This window comes from Trichomonas vaginalis, chromosome IV, assembly GCF_026262505.1.
Source record: "Trichomonas vaginalis G3 chromosome IV, whole genome shotgun sequence".
Classification (NCBI taxonomy): domain Eukaryota; phylum Parabasalia; order Trichomonadida; family Trichomonadidae; genus Trichomonas; species Trichomonas vaginalis.
In genome coordinates, this window is record NC_067206.1 from 36,334,448 (window position 1) to 36,354,137 (window position 19,690).

General features: G+C 34.8%; 10 protein-coding genes and 3 pseudogenes across 13 annotated transcripts, besides 5 other annotated features; 6 read left to right on the forward strand and 7 right to left on the reverse strand.

Annotated features, from left to right (window-relative positions):
* Nucleotides 1–13,375: part of a mobile genetic element that runs on past the window's edge.
* TVAGG3_0231620 (uncharacterized protein) lies at nt 1,073–1,546 on the forward strand (the record flags this gene model as incomplete). The annotated part of the gene is made up of 1 exon (XM_051227355.1): nt 1,073–1,546. The coding sequence occupies one exon, from the start codon at nt 1,073–1,075 to the stop codon at nt 1,544–1,546; it is 474 nt and encodes a 157-aa protein (XP_051112341.1).
* TVAGG3_0231630 (KilA, N-terminal/APSES-type HTH, DNA-binding family) lies at nt 1,565–2,476 on the reverse strand (the record flags this gene model as incomplete). Its single annotated transcript, XM_051227356.1, has 1 exon — nt 1,565–2,476. One exon carries the CDS (start codon nt 2,474–2,476, stop codon nt 1,565–1,567), a length of 912 nt encoding a protein of 303 aa, XP_051112342.1.
* TVAGG3_0231640 (organellar and viral DNA polymerase type B) lies at nt 2,565–2,975 on the reverse strand (the record flags this gene model as incomplete). The annotated part of the gene is made up of 1 exon (XM_051227357.1): nt 2,565–2,975. The coding sequence occupies one exon, from the start codon at nt 2,973–2,975 to the stop codon at nt 2,565–2,567; it is 411 nt and encodes a 136-aa protein (XP_051112343.1).
* TVAGG3_0231650 (organellar and viral DNA polymerase type B) lies at nt 3,447–4,382 on the reverse strand (the record flags this gene model as incomplete). Its single annotated transcript, XM_051227358.1, has 1 exon — nt 3,447–4,382. A coding segment is annotated over one exon (936 nt), but the record flags the coding sequence as incomplete, so codon positions are not given.
* On the reverse strand, nt 4,625–5,710 carry TVAGG3_0231660 (integrase core domain containing protein family; the record flags this gene model as incomplete). Its single annotated transcript, XM_051227359.1, has 1 exon — nt 4,625–5,710. The coding sequence occupies one exon, from the start codon at nt 5,708–5,710 to the stop codon at nt 4,625–4,627; it is 1,086 nt and encodes a 361-aa protein (XP_051112345.1).
* Nucleotides 5,751–8,729, reverse strand: TVAGG3_0231670 (annotated as a pseudogene). Its single transcript has one exon. A coding segment is annotated over exon 1 (2,979 nt).
* Nucleotides 8,747–9,523, forward strand: TVAGG3_0231680 (uncharacterized protein; the record flags this gene model as incomplete). The annotated part of the gene is made up of 1 exon (XM_051227360.1): nt 8,747–9,523. One exon carries the CDS (start codon nt 8,747–8,749, stop codon nt 9,521–9,523), a length of 777 nt encoding a protein of 258 aa, XP_051112346.1.
* Nucleotides 9,818–10,432, reverse strand: TVAGG3_0231690 (uncharacterized protein; the record flags this gene model as incomplete). Its single annotated transcript, XM_051227361.1, has 1 exon — nt 9,818–10,432. One exon carries the CDS (start codon nt 10,430–10,432, stop codon nt 9,818–9,820), a length of 615 nt encoding a protein of 204 aa, XP_051112347.1.
* Nucleotides 10,458–10,800, forward strand: TVAGG3_0231700 (uncharacterized protein; the record flags this gene model as incomplete). Its single annotated transcript, XM_001305545.2, has 1 exon — nt 10,458–10,800. A coding segment is annotated over one exon (343 nt), but the record flags the coding sequence as incomplete, so codon positions are not given.
* On the forward strand, nt 12,861–13,369 carry TVAGG3_0231710 (annotated as a pseudogene). Its single transcript has one exon. A coding segment is annotated over exon 1 (509 nt).
* A 761-nt stretch (nt 13,376–14,136) lies between the features above and the next one.
* On the forward strand, nt 14,137–14,562 carry TVAGG3_0231730 (annotated as a pseudogene). Its single transcript has one exon. A coding segment is annotated over exon 1 (426 nt).
* Nucleotides 14,137–14,642: a mobile genetic element.
* Nucleotides 14,615–14,642: a terminal%2Cinverted (terminal inverted repeat of Mariner transposon ID:TVAGG3_0231720).
* Nucleotides 14,643–15,577: a mobile genetic element.
* Nucleotides 15,540–15,577: a terminal%2Cinverted (terminal inverted repeat of MuDR-5/MuDR-7_TvMULE4 transposon ID:TVAGG3_0231740).
* A 418-nt stretch (nt 15,578–15,995) lies between these two features.
* TVAGG3_0231750 (uncharacterized protein) lies at nt 15,996–16,993 on the forward strand (the record flags this gene model as incomplete). Its single annotated transcript, XM_051227362.1, has 1 exon — nt 15,996–16,584. A coding segment is annotated over one exon (589 nt), but the record flags the coding sequence as incomplete, so codon positions are not given.
* Nucleotides 16,994–17,215: 222 nt separating this feature from the next.
* On the reverse strand, nt 17,216–18,806 carry TVAGG3_0231760 (T-complex protein 1, beta subunit family; the record flags this gene model as incomplete). The annotated part of the gene is made up of 1 exon (XM_001305541.2): nt 17,223–18,806. One exon carries the CDS (start codon nt 18,804–18,806, stop codon nt 17,223–17,225), a length of 1,584 nt encoding a protein of 527 aa, XP_001305542.1.
* Nucleotides 18,807–19,690: the final 884 nt, after the last annotated feature.

The following is a 19,690-nucleotide window of genomic DNA, read 5'->3' on the forward strand; positions in this document are numbered from 1 at the left end:
CATTCCTGGGGCAGAGTCGACATAAATGATAAACGTTTTCAAATTTCTCCCCGGAAAACTTGCCTTTGGGTTATGATCTCGAAATGGAACACATATTTCTGAAACGCTTTGGAAGCATAAAAATCTGAAACATTAACTATCTGTACATTTTTATAATAAAATAAAAAAAATATTTTTTTTATTCTTGAGCACTATTTTGTTGCATTTGTTGTTCTTGAGCTATTTGTTGTGTGAAGTTGTTCTTGTAAATACAGATACTCTTTTCACCGGTTGCATCTTCCAATTGAAACTTTCTGCCGTCATTGTGACAAATACAATCAGGAACATAAAAGTTTTTACAGGAACAAAGTTTGCGTCAACTAAGGTTCAAGTTTATGTTTGCTAAGTGGTTTGAGTTTACTAAAGCTGAAAACTCTGCATTCGAATGCAACAATAGGCAAACCAGCAGAGAAAGTGTTTGTTTATAACCATGAAGTATCTTTTGGTCATAGTTAAGTTTCTTGTCGACATTCGAAATTAGCACTTTGAAACCTAAGTTTGAAAACAATATATAAATAGGTTGTACTTAAAGTCAATGGAACAGACAAAACCTTGTTATGACACCTTTTCCTGTTATTAGGAAACTGTTTGGTAAAGTGAAAATACCAGATATAAGTTTGTATTATAGCCAATATCGTTTCACTACTAAACTCAGCTCCGGACAATCCAGAACATAATGAAACCTGCTCTAGTTGCAAGCACAATGTTACAGTCCGTCCTTAAAAGTTTTAAATAAGTCAACAAAACCTGTTGGTGGTATATCTGAAGTAAGTATCTTCAAAAGAAGGTATTTTTTTACGATTCAACAACAACAAAGTCTTCCCTGGTGTCAAAAGAGCAAAACAGGCCTTTAGTCCGTCATCGTGGTTTAAGTCAGTTTACAATATCGTCCTTGAGGACTTTGTAAGTTTGTTGTTATAGAATTATATGACCAGGGTTTTTAGTCGTTAAATATATAAACACTTATGTTTCTGCCATTATACTTTAGGCATTTTTAAGGCTAGTTTTAAAATATTTCGAACTTTTTATTTTAATGAAACACATGCAAGATTGCAAGTTCTTTTCATACAATGCTCTCGCTACTGCCATCAAGAATGAGTTCAATAATGCTTCAAACGTTAATGTTATCTTTAACAAGAAGTTTGTGAAAGAATCTAAGTTTGGTCAGTATGTCAGACCATTAGCTATCGTCATTGACCGCAAACGTTATACTTCACAAGAGTTAGCAGTAGTTTTGAAACAAAAGGGTTTCTTCGTGAATGTCAAAGATACTCATTATACTGTCATAAAGAACTCTAACATTGACTTCTTCAGTATTGCTTTAAATCTTTCCGAACAGAAAGAATATAAGAAGGGTGAAACATCTGTGAAATATTATCCTTCATCTCTGAAGACAATAACGAACAAAGATGTTATACAAAAGTTCTTACCAAAGGTTGAAGAAGCTTCAATTGACATTGACGAAGGAAGTGAAATGGTTGAAGAAATAGACCCTGAAGCTATTTAAGCAAAAATATATTTTTGTTCATTCTTCCTCTTTGAAGTTATCGAAATACTCTGTTATTTTTTCCTTTAACAATGGTAAGTCTTCTTTGAATGTAAGTATTGTGCAACCTTTGATGTCATAGTGTGTTTGAGGTAACGTATCTTGAACTATTTGTTTCACATCTTCATTCGGTGTCATTGAAATCGGTAAGTTTTCACGATAGAACCAATTTCTGTCAGATTTGTAAATCTTAGCAAGGTCGTAAAAGCTTTTGTTGTTTCTTCTGACTAAATGCAACATAACCATATCTTTATCTTCTTCATTTTCCATCTCTTCAGTATAAATCATATACTTATAGTTCTTTTCCTTTCCTTTTGGTACCGAACGTGGTATTCTTTTCTGAATGCTTTTGTCTTTTGCTTCAAGCTTGTTTTCCATCTCTTCACGTTCTTGTCTGTGAATTTCGTCAAGAAGTCTGTAAATATTCCAAGCATAACGAGGCGAAGCCCACATTGCAACTGCATTTACAAGAAGTCTATGTACATACCAACCTCTCAAACCGTTTGGCAAATTTTTACGATTTTCATAGAGTTTTGGCGACCAGGGTTTTTTCCCTACTCGCTGTTCTTCACTGTTTTCATGAGTTTTAGGCGACTGCGGTTTTTTCCCTACTCGCTGTTCTTCACTGTTTTCATGAGTTTTAGGCGACCCCGAAAAAAGTCGGTCTCGCTGTGCTTCGCTCAAAAGTTCTTGTGTGCTTTGGTTTTTGGACCAATCGTCTGTATGTTTGGTATCTGGAGCAAAACATGCTGTCAAAATACTTTGCATTTGGTACATATCGTCTTTGACCGAACGAATGAGACGGAGTTGTTTGTTAAACTGAACCCACTCATATTCTTCATTTATGACTTCATGAACGATAGCAGTTGTTGTGTTCTCTGATGTTGACATTACTGTTCTTACATACAAGATAAAAAAATTTGTTAGAAAAAAATTAGCGTTATTTTCTGACTTTCACAAAAGACCAAAAATAAACGCTTTACATGTATTTTTCAGCAACTTCGTCAAATAATTTTATAGCACTATCTATCTCATCTACTTCAAACGTTTCTTTACCTTTTATGGGAGCACCATACATTTTCTCAAACTTTTCAAGTAGTTCTGTTTCAGCAGCTCTCATATCATTAACAAACACAACCTTGACTCTATTGACTGTACTGTCATATCTTTGAGTTATATTATATGTTCTTCCTATCTTATATCTCTTTGTATTGAAGTCCTTCGGTTTCTGAACGATGTAAAGTAAGCCTTCACTGCAACGTTCCGTATCGAATGAACCATATGTTATGAAGTTATATCCAACAACTGGGTCTAACCATAACAAAACTATTGGTATAAGACTTTTGTCGATGAGATATGCTGCAGTTCCATAGAATCTTACCGATATCATAAGCTCAGGATTTCTTGTCAAAATTTTCTGAGTTGAAGCATTTCTAACCCAGTGGTTTGTTTTCTTTTCAGATGGAGATATAATGTCTGACAAAGAATATTTGTTGTATTTCTTTGAGTATCTTACGTTTAAATCACCTATTCTAACCACTTTGGTGTCATTGTCTATCTTTCTAACTGTTTCAAACTCAGTGTTTAACATTTCTGTTCTTACATACAAGATAAAAATTTTTCTTAGAAAAAAATTAGCGTTATTTTTCTGTCATAAGGAAATTCATGAAATTTGGTCATTTTTCAGCAAAAATAATGTTTATGTTAGAATGTTAGATCTAACATGTTTTCTAACACGTTTTCTAACATGGTCTAAAACACACAAAACTCATGAAATTTCATACGGAATTCAGTAAAAATAATGTTTATGTTAGCATGTTAGATCTAACATGTTTTCTAACACGTTTTCTAACATAACTATTTACAAGCGTTTTACATGGTATATGTTGCGATGGTTCATGACTCTAAACAATTTTGTAGCTTCTATTTCTTCTGTCAGTACATCGAATGTTTTAACGATACCGAAAGTTTCTTTATACTTCTTCTTGACATCAGATAGAAGGAAATCTTCTGCAGTTGGATAGTTTTTGTTCAGAAATGCTAACATGTCCATTTTATCTTCTGCTGGCTTTTCTGCTTCTTTCTTTAAGTCTGCATAGTCGTTTCTCATACGTTCTATCTCTTTGACGGAGTAGTTATATTTCCTCATTGCTGCTTTACATTTAGAACATTGCGGGTTCATTTTTGCGTTATATTCTGAAACCTTACCTGCTAAAACAACTAAGGCGTCAATTGCTCTCTTCATCTCAAACATAGCGGGTCTTATTTGTTCGTTCCATACTTTGCCTCTTCTATCTTTATCTCTTATCTGCCATACACATTCAGCAACTAACGAAACAAAGTTGTCGTAGGTCTTAAATTCTTCAGATTTATATATGTCAGAGATGTTCTTATATACCATGTCGCAATCTTTGTCCATAACCTTATGGTTGCAATGAAATCCTAGAAACTCATAGTTTACCTTACGAATGAACTTCTTTATTTCTACTGAGTCAGTTGCTTTGACTTCAATTTCGTCGAATTCAGGAATAGTGAGTTTTTGATGCTGAATTTCAGGCAATTTGGGTAAATGGTCAATAATGTCCTGCATTTCATAAAGATACTGTTCATTTGTTTCATCTTTCGCACTACAGTCTAAATTACTTGTTAAAAGTTCTTGCTTTATCTTCTGGATTTTTGTTTCGAAAGTATATGAAGAAGGAATGAAGCTTTTCATCTCTACTAACATTGACGTAGGATTCATGACTAACGAGTTTGGTGCTGTAGTTTGAATTGTTGTTGTGCCGATTGTTGAAATCATATCTTTACATACAAGATAAAAATTTTTCTTAGAAAAAAATTAGCGTTATTTTTCTTTCATAAGGAAATGTCAAAAATTCATGATTTTCGAGAGTTTTAGACCATGTTAGAAAACGTGTTAGAAAACATGTTAGATCTAACATTCTAACATAAACATTATTTTTTGGTGTAAATAAATGGTACCATTAATGATATCATGACTGTTCTCATTCATGTCTGATTTACATCTAATGAAAAAGTTTAGAAGAATTTTCTTATTCTTTCTGGCATATTTTTGTCTTTCCAGTACTCCCGCTCTAATGGTCCCAGATGTGTTGGCTTTGACTCTCTCAAGTTCTTAGATGGTATAACATCTTCAACGCCTCCTTCATATCTTACTTTATAAGTGTCATCGTTTATGTTGTAGCCAAGTATTTCAATAACCACTCCTCGCTTTGCTTCGTCAATGGTTTCAGCAAGTTTGCCATTACTACTTTCAACTAATTTATGTCGAGGGTAAAATGCTATGGAGTCGTCAGCAGCTTTTATAAGATATCCATTACCTTGCGTAGAGTCTACAATATAATAATTTCGACTTAACCTTAAACGTTTCTTTGTCAATGGTTTGTCGTCAAGAACTACACGAACTTTTGTACCAGGAATGAGGGTAAATTTTGTTGAATTTCTGATATTTTGTGTTTGGCTTCGTTTCTTTTGTATATACTTTTCTTCTTGTTGTTGTGTCATTGAATTTGGTGTATGTCCTGTTGTAGAATGTGTTGAGGAATTATATACTTCGAGAAAATGTTTCATTGTTTCTTCGGTAAAGTCTCGCTCTTGGTTTAAATCTCTGAGCGTTCTTATGAAGCGATTTATGATGCCGAGTATGTTATGGTTATGGTCTTCAGTAGTGTAGTGAATTATGTTATGCTTAATGAGAAAATCTGTGATTTCATTGCTGAGGTATGCACTGTCTTGGTCTGATGTTAAAGTACTTGGGTTATGTTCTGCTACAAACTTTTGTAAAACTCTTAACACTTCATGAGTTCCTTTATTTCTCATTATATACGCAAAAGCTTTACGAGTGTTAACATTTATGAAGATGAGGAATGGTTTATGTCCTCCTTTTCTGCTTTGAATGAGAGTGTCAAATTGGTATGCGTCAGGAGTGTTGGAGTAAATTGGTAAAAAGTAGTGTCGTAAGGGTTTATTTTTTTTGTGTACAACATTTTTGTCAAAGAACCTTTTCACTTCAGCTCTGTTAGTAAATCCCCAACTCTTTGCAGCTTCATTGAATTTCTTAAATGACCTCCATGGATGTTGTTCGAATACTTCTTTCAAGCTCATTTATGTAAAGTTAAAGATTTTAACCAAGGCTCAAGCGCGTTCATTGAACGCGGTACCATGCAAATACAGTCACAAATGGTGGCATGTAATCTGCACCCGAGCCTGTTGGATTTGTTGTGAAAGTGTGTGAATGATTTCCTGCGGTTCCACAGAAAATACCTGCGCTTGAATCTACTGGGTCACTTGAAATATCATATCTATGCATTCCCTGTCTATCCGAACCTGCTGCAAGATTTGTATAACCTCTTTTTGTTATTGAATGTGAATGACTACCTGTTGTGTTTGTAGTTCCTGTATGAGTGTGCGGTGGAAGGTTTGCTTCAGTAATTTTCTTCGAACCTCCTGTTTGCTTTGAAGAGTTAGCACAGTATAAGAATTTGTCTACAATCTGCTGCCATGTACCAAAACCTAAAACTGTTGCTGGATTTGTTGAGTTCATTGACGTATAAATAGAGCCTATAGGATATAATGTTTGAAGTATTTCTGTCTTTAATGTTTGAAGCTCTGTTTTGTCGGCTTTACTGTCATATAAATCTTGAGCAGTGAATTTAATATTATGTTCATCCTTCATGACATAAACATCTTTACATCTAATGTTTCTCATCGTCGTTATGTCGTCATCCGATGTTAAACCTTGTGGAAAGTTAGGAGGTTTACAATATAATGCATCCCCACCAGTTTCTTCAACCGTTCCTTCAATACTTTCTATAGCAACAGTTGTGAAGGATTTATGTGTATGGTTCTTGTCTGCTTTCTTGTCTAACATTGCTGGTAGTTCATGTGCTTCAAAGTTTCTGGCATGACTTTCAATGTTCCTGCAACTGTTATCTAAACTGGTAAGAGTATCTTTTACGCTTGTACTCGGATTCTCTAAAGGTGCACTTGAACCAAGGTCAAAGTTCAATATTATGTCGTCTGCTCTAACAGTAGTGAAGGATTTATGTGTATGGTTCTTGTCAGCTTTACTGTCTAAAGAAGTTTGAAGTTCATTTATATCGGAGATGTTGTGTTTATGAGATTTCAAAACTTTGTTCGTTGCGTCAAGTTCAACTTTGTCAGCTTTACTTTTAATAGCATCTTCAAACGTTATTTTTGCCTTAACTCTTAACATAAATCTTGGTTCAACTAATACACCATTAACAGAGAAAGTAGAGGCATAAATTTCATCGTTATAACTAAATGCTTCTGGTGCTTTACCTGTGTCATACTGTACAGTACAGCTTATGTCATAACCTTTAGCACGAATGTATTTATATCTTCTTTCATTAACATTTTTTGTCTTCGCTTCATCACTTCGTGTTAAATATCCATGGTAGTCCGTTATAATCTGTTCGTCTGAAGTTATATAATGAACGTGGTTTTTATCTGCTTTTTCGGCTAATTTCTCATTAACATCATTCACTTCTAATTCAACTCTTCCGCCAGAACTCTTATTATCATTAATCTTTTTCATTAATTCGGTAATTACGTCATAAAGACTATATTCTGTTTTCGGTTTTGTAAATAATGAGTCAAAATTTCTTTTCATCATTACATCGCTGACATTAATGATATCACTATTCCTTTTTCATTTATTCTCTTCATTAATTCTGCAATAATGACGAATATATAATCTGTTAATTTATTCTCTTCATCGAGGGTTATAGAATGTTTTGAAATTGAATCATTAACTCCTCTAAATAAATCAATAACTTCAGGATACACGTTTTTAATGTCTTGAATAACCCGACCAGTATCCTCGCCACTATGTGGCTCTGAGCCCGTTGGGCTCTGTTGTTCATGTTCTTCGTTCCCGTCGTTACGTGGTTTTATATCTCTAACCATCATCAACGCAGCCATAACCGGAGGGTTTGTTGCTACCTGTTCAAAAATTCGTCCGTTATGTATGGTATATCTAAATAATTTCTTTGTGTTTGTTAAAACATTTGAAACAAGTCTTTTAAAACCATCTACAAAATTTCCTGTTTCACCTAATGTTCTTGCAGCATTTACAAGCTCACCCATTCCCGCTTTTGACCCCAAAAACGTCCATATTGCATTTATTTCACTCTGTATAGTTGTCCATTCAGCGAAACTAATTCCTGCATTCGCTAAGTTGAAAATGAAATTCAGTGGATCGAACTTAATTCCACCTTCTTTTTTCAATTTCAACGAACTCACTAACATGAGATTTTAAATATTCTTTCGTTAAAATTGTTTTCCCCGATGTTATGTCATTAACGAAACTATCACCGTCAAAAGTTAACGAATTCAATTTCGTCGTTGATGCTTTTATTTCATACACCGCTTTATCGATAGTTTTTGGCTCACCTTCTTTAGAAGCATATGAAACATTAATGAATGAATTATATGTATTCGTGAATGAGTTAAAATCAATGATTTTCATTAATGACGCCTTTAATGATTCATTAACTGTTGAATCCCTTAAAGTAATTAATGAACTGTCCTTTATGAAAGGTACACTGCAAACCGTCGAGTTTGGATCAAATGCTGTAGTTGGTGCAGGAATATTAATGATATAAGTCATTAAATCATTAAGTGACGTAAATAATGTTGTCGTTTTTGATTTAATTTCTTTAGCATCTGTTATATATGGTAATTTTATTTCTGTAGTTTCTGAATTAAAGATATTCGCTAAAATGTTTTGTAAACTGTTTTGAACAGCTGTGTAAACCGTTGAATCGGAACTCTTACGATTTCACCATCCTTAATAAAAGGCATTGTACATGACGTAGTGCTTGGGTCAAATCTTTCGGGATTATAATTCAACATATATTCTAACGCTTCATATACAGACTATAAGTTGTGTCGTTCTTCATGACAACTTCACCATTTACAATGAATGGCATAGTGCATGGAGTTAAAATAGGGTCAAACTTTTCATAGTCCTTCCATGTTATGTATTTCTCGTATTTCCATCAGAAATAACAATATATTTGTCAGTAAGTGTGAGAGAGTATTGACCAAAATATAAACGTTTAGCTCTGTCAGCTTCATACGCATATGCAGCTATACTCATATTTTAATGAGAATAAAATGTTGTTCTATTTGCAAAGTACAGACCCAAACGAATACGGGACAGTAAAGCTACAAACAAACTTAGGTCTACAGAATGAGCCACTTGCATTCAGAATGGTTGACTTCAATACTATCGCTTCATTCGTTATAACAGATGAAACAGATTTCATGGAGATTGAAATAGATGGAAAGAAGCATGAAATAAGATTTCACAATAATGTAGAATATAAGATGGAAACATTAGCTGGAGTGTTAAATGCTCTCATAAATACTACAATAAACAAGGATAACGAAGAAAACTTAATGAATGTTAAACTTATTGCAGGAGTTTTGAAGTTCAGTTATGCGAAGGAGTTTAAGATAACACGAATGAGTCATAGAGTACAATTGCTTCTGGGAGCATACCATATGACATTTCCTTTGAAAAGTGTTGACAAAACGATTGAGATGAAATCTGTTCCATACGTATGTTATGGCAATTGTTTGTACATTGAGTCAAAAATAGCTAATGTCACAGGTATTTCAGGAGTTAATAGTAAAGGTTCAGTAGAATATAAATCCTTCTGTTATGCAGTCAATTCAATGTTCATTCCAAACGTTCCTGTCATAGCAACTCATTTAGGTAAATGGGTTCGCATTAGTCCTCATAATTTGAAAGACATGCAATTCAGACTTGTTGACTTTCAAGGAGAGCCTGTAGAACTGAAGGCACCAGTGCGAATGACTGTTGAAGTTGACTTTTTAGAAAATATTAAATGCAACAGCTTACAAGAGAACTCAGAGCTAAAAATATAAAGTATGAATGTTATGTATTAGGTCATGAACTTTGGTTGTTGCTGTTTGATGAAACAAATGAATTAGTTATGTCAGTCAAGAGAACAGAAAAAGGCGTCAAAGGCGCCGAGCGCAAAGCGCTATATTGTGTTAGTGAAAACTGCACCAAGTCAATAAGATTAGGTTTGCATTATGAAGATGAGTTCGATACTGTTGAAGAAGTTTTGGATAGATATTACAAATTGCTAACTTGAAATTTTTTTTGACTAACGGCGCAAAGCGCCAAGATGGGCTCAAAGAGCCCTCCTGACTGCTTTAATTTACTAAAACATATTTCAAACAAAGCTTATATTCTGTTGAAAGTTTTGTATACTCGTTCGAATATTTATACTTAAACTCAACTCCTGTAGTTCCTGGTGTTTCAATGATGCGGATGTTACCTATTTTCATGAATGGTGGCGTTTGACCACAGCATTCGATTTCAGGGTCGAGATAGTCAATGACACATTGTTTCCCTGTTATTCGTGATATAACATTTTCAAGGTCCTCCTTTGTTAGAATTATTTGGTTCTTGCTTATAAGATTTGTCAAAAGCTTCTTATCGTCTTTGAGTAAAATTGTTTGGTATAACTGAAGAAGGTAATGGTCTACGTTATCTGAAGGATTTGTTTGAACATTTGTGTAAGGGTTGTCGTTGGCTTCTCTTGAAAGAATTTGGTCCAGTGGTGGATACTCTAACTTAACATCTGATGTAGCGTTAGCGTTTGAAGCTGAGTTTAAATTCACGGATTTCAGCTCTGGTTCTTTTTCTTTCAAACACTCTGAACTATAGTTCTTTATGACAATATTGTTTGTCGTTCGTGAGTCAACATTTGATGTTGGTTCAATTGGAACATTAACGGCACCAGCTAAGATGGATTTGCTTCTCATTTCATATAGAATAAAAACCTTTTATATGTATGAAATGAACAATATACTCGACAAGGGTTTGAATGTAAAGCTAACGAATGAAAATATTGTTGAATTCACTGAGACAGGTGCTGTGTATAAAGATGTAGAACTACTGAACAAAAGAGCTAAGGGAAGAAGCAGGAACATGAACAAAGGGTGGAAGCCTATAAAAATTTATGTCAATGATGGCTCAGGAGGTTCAAACATAAAGTATGCAGAAAGTTATAGAGTTTATGCTCTCAAAGGTGAAAAGCCTTCATTTAAGAACAGCTATTCTAACGCATATCCTCAAAAGCTAACGGATGGGGAAGTGGATGATATGAATGACAGCAAAAATATTAACAGAAATGGCGACAGAGATGCATGGAATTTGTTTACCATCAGTCAATTGAAGGTTAAACTTTAAAACAATGTTGGTCGTTCCCATGGAATATTTTTGACTTTAATGGTATTAGTCATGATATGAATCTCAAGGTATGAACGAGGAGAGATGAGAGACTTATATGCTTCCCAAATTTCTTCAAAAGGTAATGTTATACCTGACTGTTTCCAAATGAGTTCAATATCATAACGTGAGAAACCTTGAAAGATAACGAAGTCAGTTATGAGACGTTTTATGTTTAAAGCTAAAAACCTCCATGTTTGCATAAGTATTGCTACAGTTAAGTGGTAATGTCTGACTTTAGTAATGATGTTAGCTAATGGTGAGTCAGGCTTTGACACTAAACCTTTTCCGGCGAAGTCGTCACAAACGAGCAGAGTGTTTGAAGGATACTTTTTGAAGGGGTATTTTGAAAGTTTTGATAGAATGTAGTTTGTAAGTCGTTTCATATCGTAAACTCCTGAGTATTGACGTAAGTGGTGTTTGTCAATAATTCTTTCCATCTCTCAGAAGTCTTTTGCATTCCTGACTGTATAAATTCAACGATGGCATAATATTTCCTCTTACGTCGAATGTAACGTTGAAGAAATTCAATGAGTTCGCTATCTGGAACTTTAACGACAGAGGCTTGAACTTTTGACATAAATGTTTTCGCTGTTGAGTCCATAGAGTCTGAAGTTGCTGATATAATGATTTGGTCATAATATGAAGTCTTCCTAAACGCTCTGTTATGAGTATATGACGAATGAGGTTAAATGTCTTACCTGAACCCATCTTTCCACAATAGAAATAACACCATTTGAACAGAACTCATAGTCCTTACTGAAAGGAAGAATGAGAGAAGAGTTAAGTTTGTCTGTAGTTTCATTCATGTCTTCATCTACGTCATGTATTAAATGCTTCATTTTATCTCCATTAAAAATGCAAGTCAGAAATATTCAGAACATAGCACCGAGTCTAACTGACAAGAGTATAAAGATATACTATGAACACGTTATGATGAAACCAACCAAAATTCAAGAAAGTCAGTATACTTATGAATATCCAAGACACTGGGTAGAGTATGTAGGAGGTGAGAAAGCTATTGAAATAAGACAAGTTAAGTATTCCAGCAGGAAGAACAATATTATTGAAGAACTTTAATGTTTTGAGTATAATGATGAAACAAAGAAGCAAGATAGTTTTCCTATTGCTGTGTATGTGAACCTAGACACAGGAGATGACATGAAAGTTTTTAACACAAAGCTTCAAACGGTAGTGAGAGAACAACTGACTGCGGAAGGACATCCATTACCTTCAGAAGTTACCATAGCATATAATTTTGAAACAAACTCAATAGATTTTAAAGTCATCTCTGCAAAGAAGTCAGGTTTTACATTTAATGAAGCAGATGTATATTCGAATGAAAACTTCAAAGCTATTGCATGGTTAGATAATGACGATTGCTTTAAGAAAATATTTAAATTCAGTGACTCAACGATGTCAATAGATGACCTTCGTGGAATGTTACCATCGACGTTTACAGTAGAAGGTTCAGCAGGATTGCTTACAAGATTGTCAATTGGTGGTATTTGGTCTCGTGAGAACATTGTTATAAAATCCAGTATAAGTGAATTTGCTGAAGAATCTATATTATGTCTTTCAAACCTACATATGTATTCGCCGCCGAAGCATTATAGTATAACAAACTTTGTCAGTAAGTTTAAATATGACTTGTCGAACCTTCTTCAATGAAAGATGTTGTGCTACCTAAAGATGGAAAGGATGGACTCATTATTGAGATGATTTTAATAGCATATTAAATGAGCTTGTTTTTAAGGTCATTCATGATGAAATAACTGTTGTAGAAGATGTTAGCAATTGTTCAGACATTTTGAAGCGAATAGATGAGATAAGAAAGAAGTTAGATAGACCGCAAAGCGGTGAGGGCGAAGCCCGTGAGAATGTTATGTTTCATTGACTTTCTCCAGTAAAGAGAACTTTTATGAGATAATATTGAAGAGAGATGATTTTAATATGGTGTAAATGGTAGCTTGGGCAGCTTTAGGCGCAATGGGAACAAAAGCATTAGCATTTGGAGCAAAAGCACTTGGGCTTATGACGCAGTAAATAAAATGAGTGGAGGAAGGGTTTCGAAGACATTAGATGCAAATAAAGGGAAGATTGGAGGCTGGGTTGCAAAGAAGTTAAGATTAAATAAAATAGGGCTCATAAATAAAGCATCCAATTTGGTTGCGACTGAGTCAGAAAATGCTTTAGGAAAGGACGATGAGTTTGCAAAACATGCAAAAGACTTTAATGACCAGATGAAAGGTGAAACAATGCATTTAAATAGAGTCGATGGAACTCTTCCTCCACCAGTAGTTCTTCCGTATGGTCCCTATGGAATGTATGGAAACCCTTACGAAAGACCATTTGACCCATTGACTGGTGGAAGTAACTGGTATCATTACGGACGAAGAAGAAAGACAGTCAAGTTGGAGACAGACGTGAAGAAAGCAACTAAAAAGAAACCAAGGAAGAGAGTTATAAAGTAATGAGAACGTTTATGTTATGAGAAATTTTTAACGTTAGTTTTATTTTTACTGAAAATTTTTATTTGGATGTAATGACGAAAACTATTGAGATAACAAACTACAACGGTCATGAGTTCAAGAACTTGTTCTTCGTTCCTCGTGAAAATACATTCTATCAGATACGAGGGAGAAAGGGTAAAGTTAGTTTGAGCGTTTATGATAGCAAACATAATGGAAGATATATACAAGCAGTAGATACAAACGGTAAGCGTGTTTCATTAGCTTTGTCAAAACTTATAAACATTAATTATGACAGCGACTTTGACCTATATGAAGAAGAAAGTGAGTCAGAAGATTATGAGCTGTTATATGAAGCACAGCAATGGGAGGAGTTGCAATACTTTTGTAAGTGAGAACGTTAGTGTGAACGTTAGTGTGTACGTTAGTGTGTACGTTAGTGAGAACGTTAGTGAGAACGTTAGTGAGAACGTTAGTGAGAACGTTAGTGAGAACGTTAGTGAGAACGTTTATTTTTTCATGCACGTGCATTGTGTCGCGGGGAGTTGCCATGGGCAATGACCTGCGCACAATATATAACGTACAGAGAGGTGAGATGAGGTGGTTTATGTGATAAATACTTTACGTGGCAGAAATAGTTTAAGGTTATTAGAAATATTGCATCTGCGATGTAAAATATACGTTAGTGGTTTTGTAAAGTGTCAGATTGACATATCTTCGGTAAGATGGCGCGCAGTGCCACCGTACTGAAGATATGTATACTAACTATCGCAATTGATATTCTTCAAAAACCTAATACGATGAATGCTCAATATCTAATTGACAATGTTCTTACTCAAATTATCAATTCTGATGAGTTTGAGAAATCCAAACAACAAAAACAAAAGTTTGCAATTCATTTTGATAATTCAAGAGTTCACAAAAGTCATAAGGTAATGAATTACTTGGTGGAAAACAATGTCAAAGTTGTTCCAAACCCAATTTATTCACCTGATATTGCACCCTCTGACTTTTATTTATTCGGCACGCTAAAAAAGAGAGCTGAAGGACGCGAATTCGCGAGTCCAGATGATCTTGAAAATTTTGTAAGAGAGCAATTTGAGCAATTTTCTCATGATGATTTAAAGCGTGTCTTTCAAGCCTGGATCGATCGCTGCGAACGCGTGATTGAATCCAATGGTGATTATATTTAAATAAACTTTATATATATGTAACTTGTTTATTTCTATTCGCAGTATTCAGGTTTGTGCTAAACACACCTTTGGACACCCTATATAATAATTTATTTATAGCATTTTTTACTATACTGTAATAAAAAATTAATTATAATAAATTAAATGTTTATTAAATCAAATGTTTTCTTTGCAATAATATTTTTAATGTTGAGTAAACAATGTTGGGATCAAGTGTATCATTTTTCAGACCTTTCTGAACAGCTTCAAGCATACTGATGCATTCGACTTTTTTAAATTGTGTCATTTCTTCGAAATCTCTTGTGACTTTTTTGATAACTTTAACACTTCTCTCTGAATCCAGACCTTTAATTTGCAACTTAATCAGGAATGAAGGAACAACACTGGAATATAACTCGATGACAAGTTCATCGAGTCGAAGATTTGGTTGTACACCACTTGTATGTGCCGGATACCATTGTGTCAAATTTTTTCTGAAATTAACTTTAAAAGTACTAAGTAAGATCATGAGATATAGCAATATATGTTTAAACCAACTTATATTTTGGTTGTACACCACTTGTATGTGCCGGATACCATTGTGTCAAATTTTTTCTGAAATTAACTTTAAAAGTACTAAGTAAGATCATGAGATATAGCAATATATGTTTAAACCAACTTATATTTTGGTTGTACACCACTTGTATGTGCCGGATACCATTGTGTCAAATTTTTTCTGAAATTAACTTTAAAAGTACTAAGTAAGATCATGAGATATAGCAATATATGTTTAAACCAACTTATATTTTGGTTGTACACCACTTGTATGTGCCGGATACCATTGTGTCAAATTTTTTCTGAAATTAACTTTAAAAGTACTAAGTAAGATCATTTATTTTTGCATAATATAATGCCAATATGGTTTCTTTTGATTTTATTTCATTTATAAGCAAATCAGATTTACCCAAAAACTCCACTCCATAAGCGTTCATTTGCTAAATTAAAAAGTGACAATGGGCTAGTCTGTCCCTTTCTCAGTAAAGTGGGATTGAGGTATTTGTTATCGAGATTGTTTGATTTTAGATCTCTGATTTCGGCAAGTATGCAGAAAAACCATATTGTGAGCAGTCTAAAATGGATAAACAGCCATTCTAGATTCAAAAAAATCTTTGTGAATTGCTTTGTTATTGAATTTAATTGCGACCTTTTCGCTTAATGAGGTCCAAAATCATGGTTCCGATTTGTTCTATGTTCGCGATTGATAAAGAAAATCGCGTTTAATTTTGATCACAATTTTCCATAAAAATCGCGATTTTTTAGAAAAATCGCGACCACAATAAAATCGCAATTCATTAAAAAACGCGATTTTAAAAAAGTCGCGATTTTTCTAAAAAATCGCGATTTATATATTTAAATCGTGATTAAAAAAAGTGGTTGCGGTTTTCCCTATTATAATGTCAGAAAAACAAGTTCATGTTGCTAATTGTATAACTATTTTACAAATCCTTAGTGAAAAGTATGGTCTGTTACCTGAATATGAAGAACATCTAAAAAATAAAATTTCAGATGTTTGGAAACATTTTAAAGAATATCGTGATAAGGGTGAAATTAAATACTTTCTTGATCGTATGGAGCATTTTATATGGAAGACACGCGAATTTAATCATTTAGATGCTAAGCAGAAGTCAATTGCCAATTTTCTTCATGAAGATAGCCCTTTTAAGGACAAAAAGATTATTGCGTACGCTTATGTACGAACTGATTATAATGTTTACTGTTTTCTTTTTTACAGTTCAAAATCTCGTGATGGACGTTTTTGTAGATACACGTGCATGGAAACAAGTAATTACATTAGCAAAAATTTAAATTTTGATGTTTTAAGAGCAGATTCATTCATACCAAGATCTTGTAGAAAGGTTACTCCAGTAGAAAGATCAAATGATGGAGTACTAGAAGAGGGTGCTCCAGTAAAAATATCAAATGATGAAGAACATACAGTGGATGCTCAAGGAGAAATATCAAATGATGAAGAACATACAGTAGATGCTCAAGGAGAAATATCAAATGATGAAAAAAGGATGCTACTATTCAAAAAATGTATGAATATGCAATTGAGTATCAATATAAATATCAAACTGAGTTTGCGAATTAAGTTGTAAACGTCGAAATAAGTTGTAAATGCTACTAAATCGACTAATGTGTGTGTCTTTCTTGTTTTGATAAAGTTGTTTACAACTTATTTCGCTAACTCTAATATAGTAGCTTATTACACTTACACGTTTTATGTAACGAATGATTTATTACGTATTAATTTCAATAATTTTAATCACATAATTTTCATGATAAGATGGGAATTATTCTGCTTGTGTTATACATGATAGTCACCGATTGGAGAGAAAATTAAGCTGCACCAATTATTTCTTACATTTATGGAAAAACGAGACTATCTTTGCTAATTGTAAACAATTTGAATTGAAGTCAGCTGAGTAAAATTACATTCTAACGGAAACATTCCTATTACATATTATAAACATGGAGTGATTTCAAACGAGTTAAAGATCAAAACTCTTTCTCATGTAACAGTGCAGAGTTTTATTGTCCTTCTAAATGATCATAAAAAAAAATCGAACCAAAATATAATTCTCATTCTAAAAATTATTTATTTATATATACTTTAGACTTTAGCGTTTTTGGCGAGCAGGAGCACAAGTAATGATTTCATCAACACGAAGGATCTGCTCAGCAGCTTCAGAAGCAGAGATAAGTACCTGGCGCTTTACGCGGAAGCTCTCAGTGATACCGAGTTCAGCGATGTCAGCGACTCCTCCTTTCTTGATGTCGAGGCCGTATGTGTGCTTTCCTTCGGCATGGGCAGCGCGGATTGAAGCGACGATTTCTGGAGCATCGAGGCCAGCGTTTCCAGCGATGATTGTTGGGATCTGGCGGAGAGCGCGAGCGAATCCTTCCATGGCAAGGGAAACTTTGCCTGGTGTATGGCGGGCGGCGTTATCAACAGCCTCAGCCATGAGGATTTCGGAGCATCCTGCACCATAAACTGTGCGTTTCTCTGTCATCATTGATGCGATGACGCAAAGAGCATCGTGGAGGGCACGCTCTGCTTCATCGAGCATCTGTTGTGTAGCACCACGAAGAACAACTGTAGATGTAGCTGGTTCGTGGCATCCTGTGAAGCGGATTAACTTATCTTCACCGATCATGATGGATTCGACAGTCTTTGCGTAGCCGAGCTTGACCTTATCTGGTGTATCGAATGTAGAAACGATGTCACCGCCTGTAACAAGTGCAAGGCGTTCGACACCGGCGAAATCTGCCTGTTCGATGGAGTTGATATGGTGTTCTGTGAAGTATTGTTCTGGAAGGTTGTAGATGAGCTGGCGGTTGACGAAAAGTGTTGGCTTGTGAGCGGCAATCTTGTCGCACTTTGTAAGCATCTTCTGGCGCTCTGCCTGCTCGATCTTGGCGAGCTGCTCTGGGGAATCTGTCTCAATCTTGGCACCGTTGATCTTGATCTTATCGGCATCCATGGATGTGTTTGCGATAAGGATCTTGGCGTCTTCAATCTTTTGTGGCTGGCCAATGCCGAAGTGGCACTTGAGGATGAGGCCATCAACGAGCTCGGATTCGCGAAGGGCTCCACCTGTAACTTTAACAATGGAAATTGCATCGAGACGAGATGGATCGCGAAGGCGCTCAACAGCGGAAACGGCAATCTCAGCAAAGTGGTCGCGTTCCATAGCAAGAACTTTACTGTTGAGTGTTGTACGAGCGACGTTAAGAAGATCTTCACGGAACTTAGTGTTGTCAACGGAGTTATCCTTAGCGGAGCCCTCAAGAGCCTTCAAAGCAACTTGAACGGCCTCATGCCATCCCTTGACAATGGTCTGTGGATGAATGCCCTGACCAACGAGATTCTCTGCCTCGTGAAGTAACTGTCCGCAAAGAACTGCAACAGATGTTGTGCCATCACCAACTTCAGCATCCTGAGCTTGTGAAAGATCAACAATGATACGAGCAGCTGGGTTGTCAATAACAATTGACTTAAGGATTGTAGCACCATCGTTGGTTACATTAATTGTGTCGAGGTTTGAAAGAGATTGAAGAATTTTGTCCATACCTTTTGGACCTAATGTTGCCTTAACAAGGTCACAGATAGCCATAGCACCTGTGAAGGCTGACATACGAGCCATTTCACCGCGCTCTTCATTGGCACTTGTGTCTAAAAGTTGGACTCCTGCTGTTTTCATTTATGTGGTCACGACACGTTTATTAATTCTAATTTCACTTTTTCGCCCTGCTATGTAGTCACTTCCATTTTTATGGTAAAGAATGCTCAATTTTAAAGAAATATATGATCAATATCATAGCATGATACATAAACTTTCATGTACATATATTTATTTTTCATAAATCCATAGAAAAAGTAATAAAATTTCAAGATATTTGGTGACATATATTAATATCCCAAATTTGACTTAATATATAACTGTAAACCATATGCACAATCATACCAACTGATTAATTTTAAAAAATCTCTTCTGCTCTAGAATACAATATTAATAATCTCTTCAATTTACTGAATCTATATTCAATGATATGAATGATCATTTGAAATAAGCAATTAGTCATATTTAAAATGCATAATTTTGTGGTTTAATTGCATTTTGCTAAAAACACGAGATTTTGTATAATTTATTAAGGAAACTTGTTTCTAATGAGATTATAATTACGTTTATTGGTTAAATAAGAGATTTCGGATCAAATGTAATCGAAAGCACCTAAGGTATCTTTTACCTATTTGAATATACAGGTGCAAAACAAGATGTGATATTAACACCTTCGAAATATATTATCCGAGTATGGGGTGCACAAGGCGGGCATATCAACAACAAAAGTGCAGGTCTTGGTGCATACACAGAAGCGATTTTCCGTTTCAAGACCCAAACAAGACTTAATGTCTATGTTGGAAGCGAAGGCCAATGTGCAAACAAAGTTCTTCCTTCAACTTTTTTTCAATCTGGAAGGAATGCTATCGGAAGTAATAAATTTCAATCATGCACTGGTGGTGGATCAACTTTTATTAGTGTAAATAACAATATATCTGATGTCCTTATCGCCTCTGGCTCTGGAG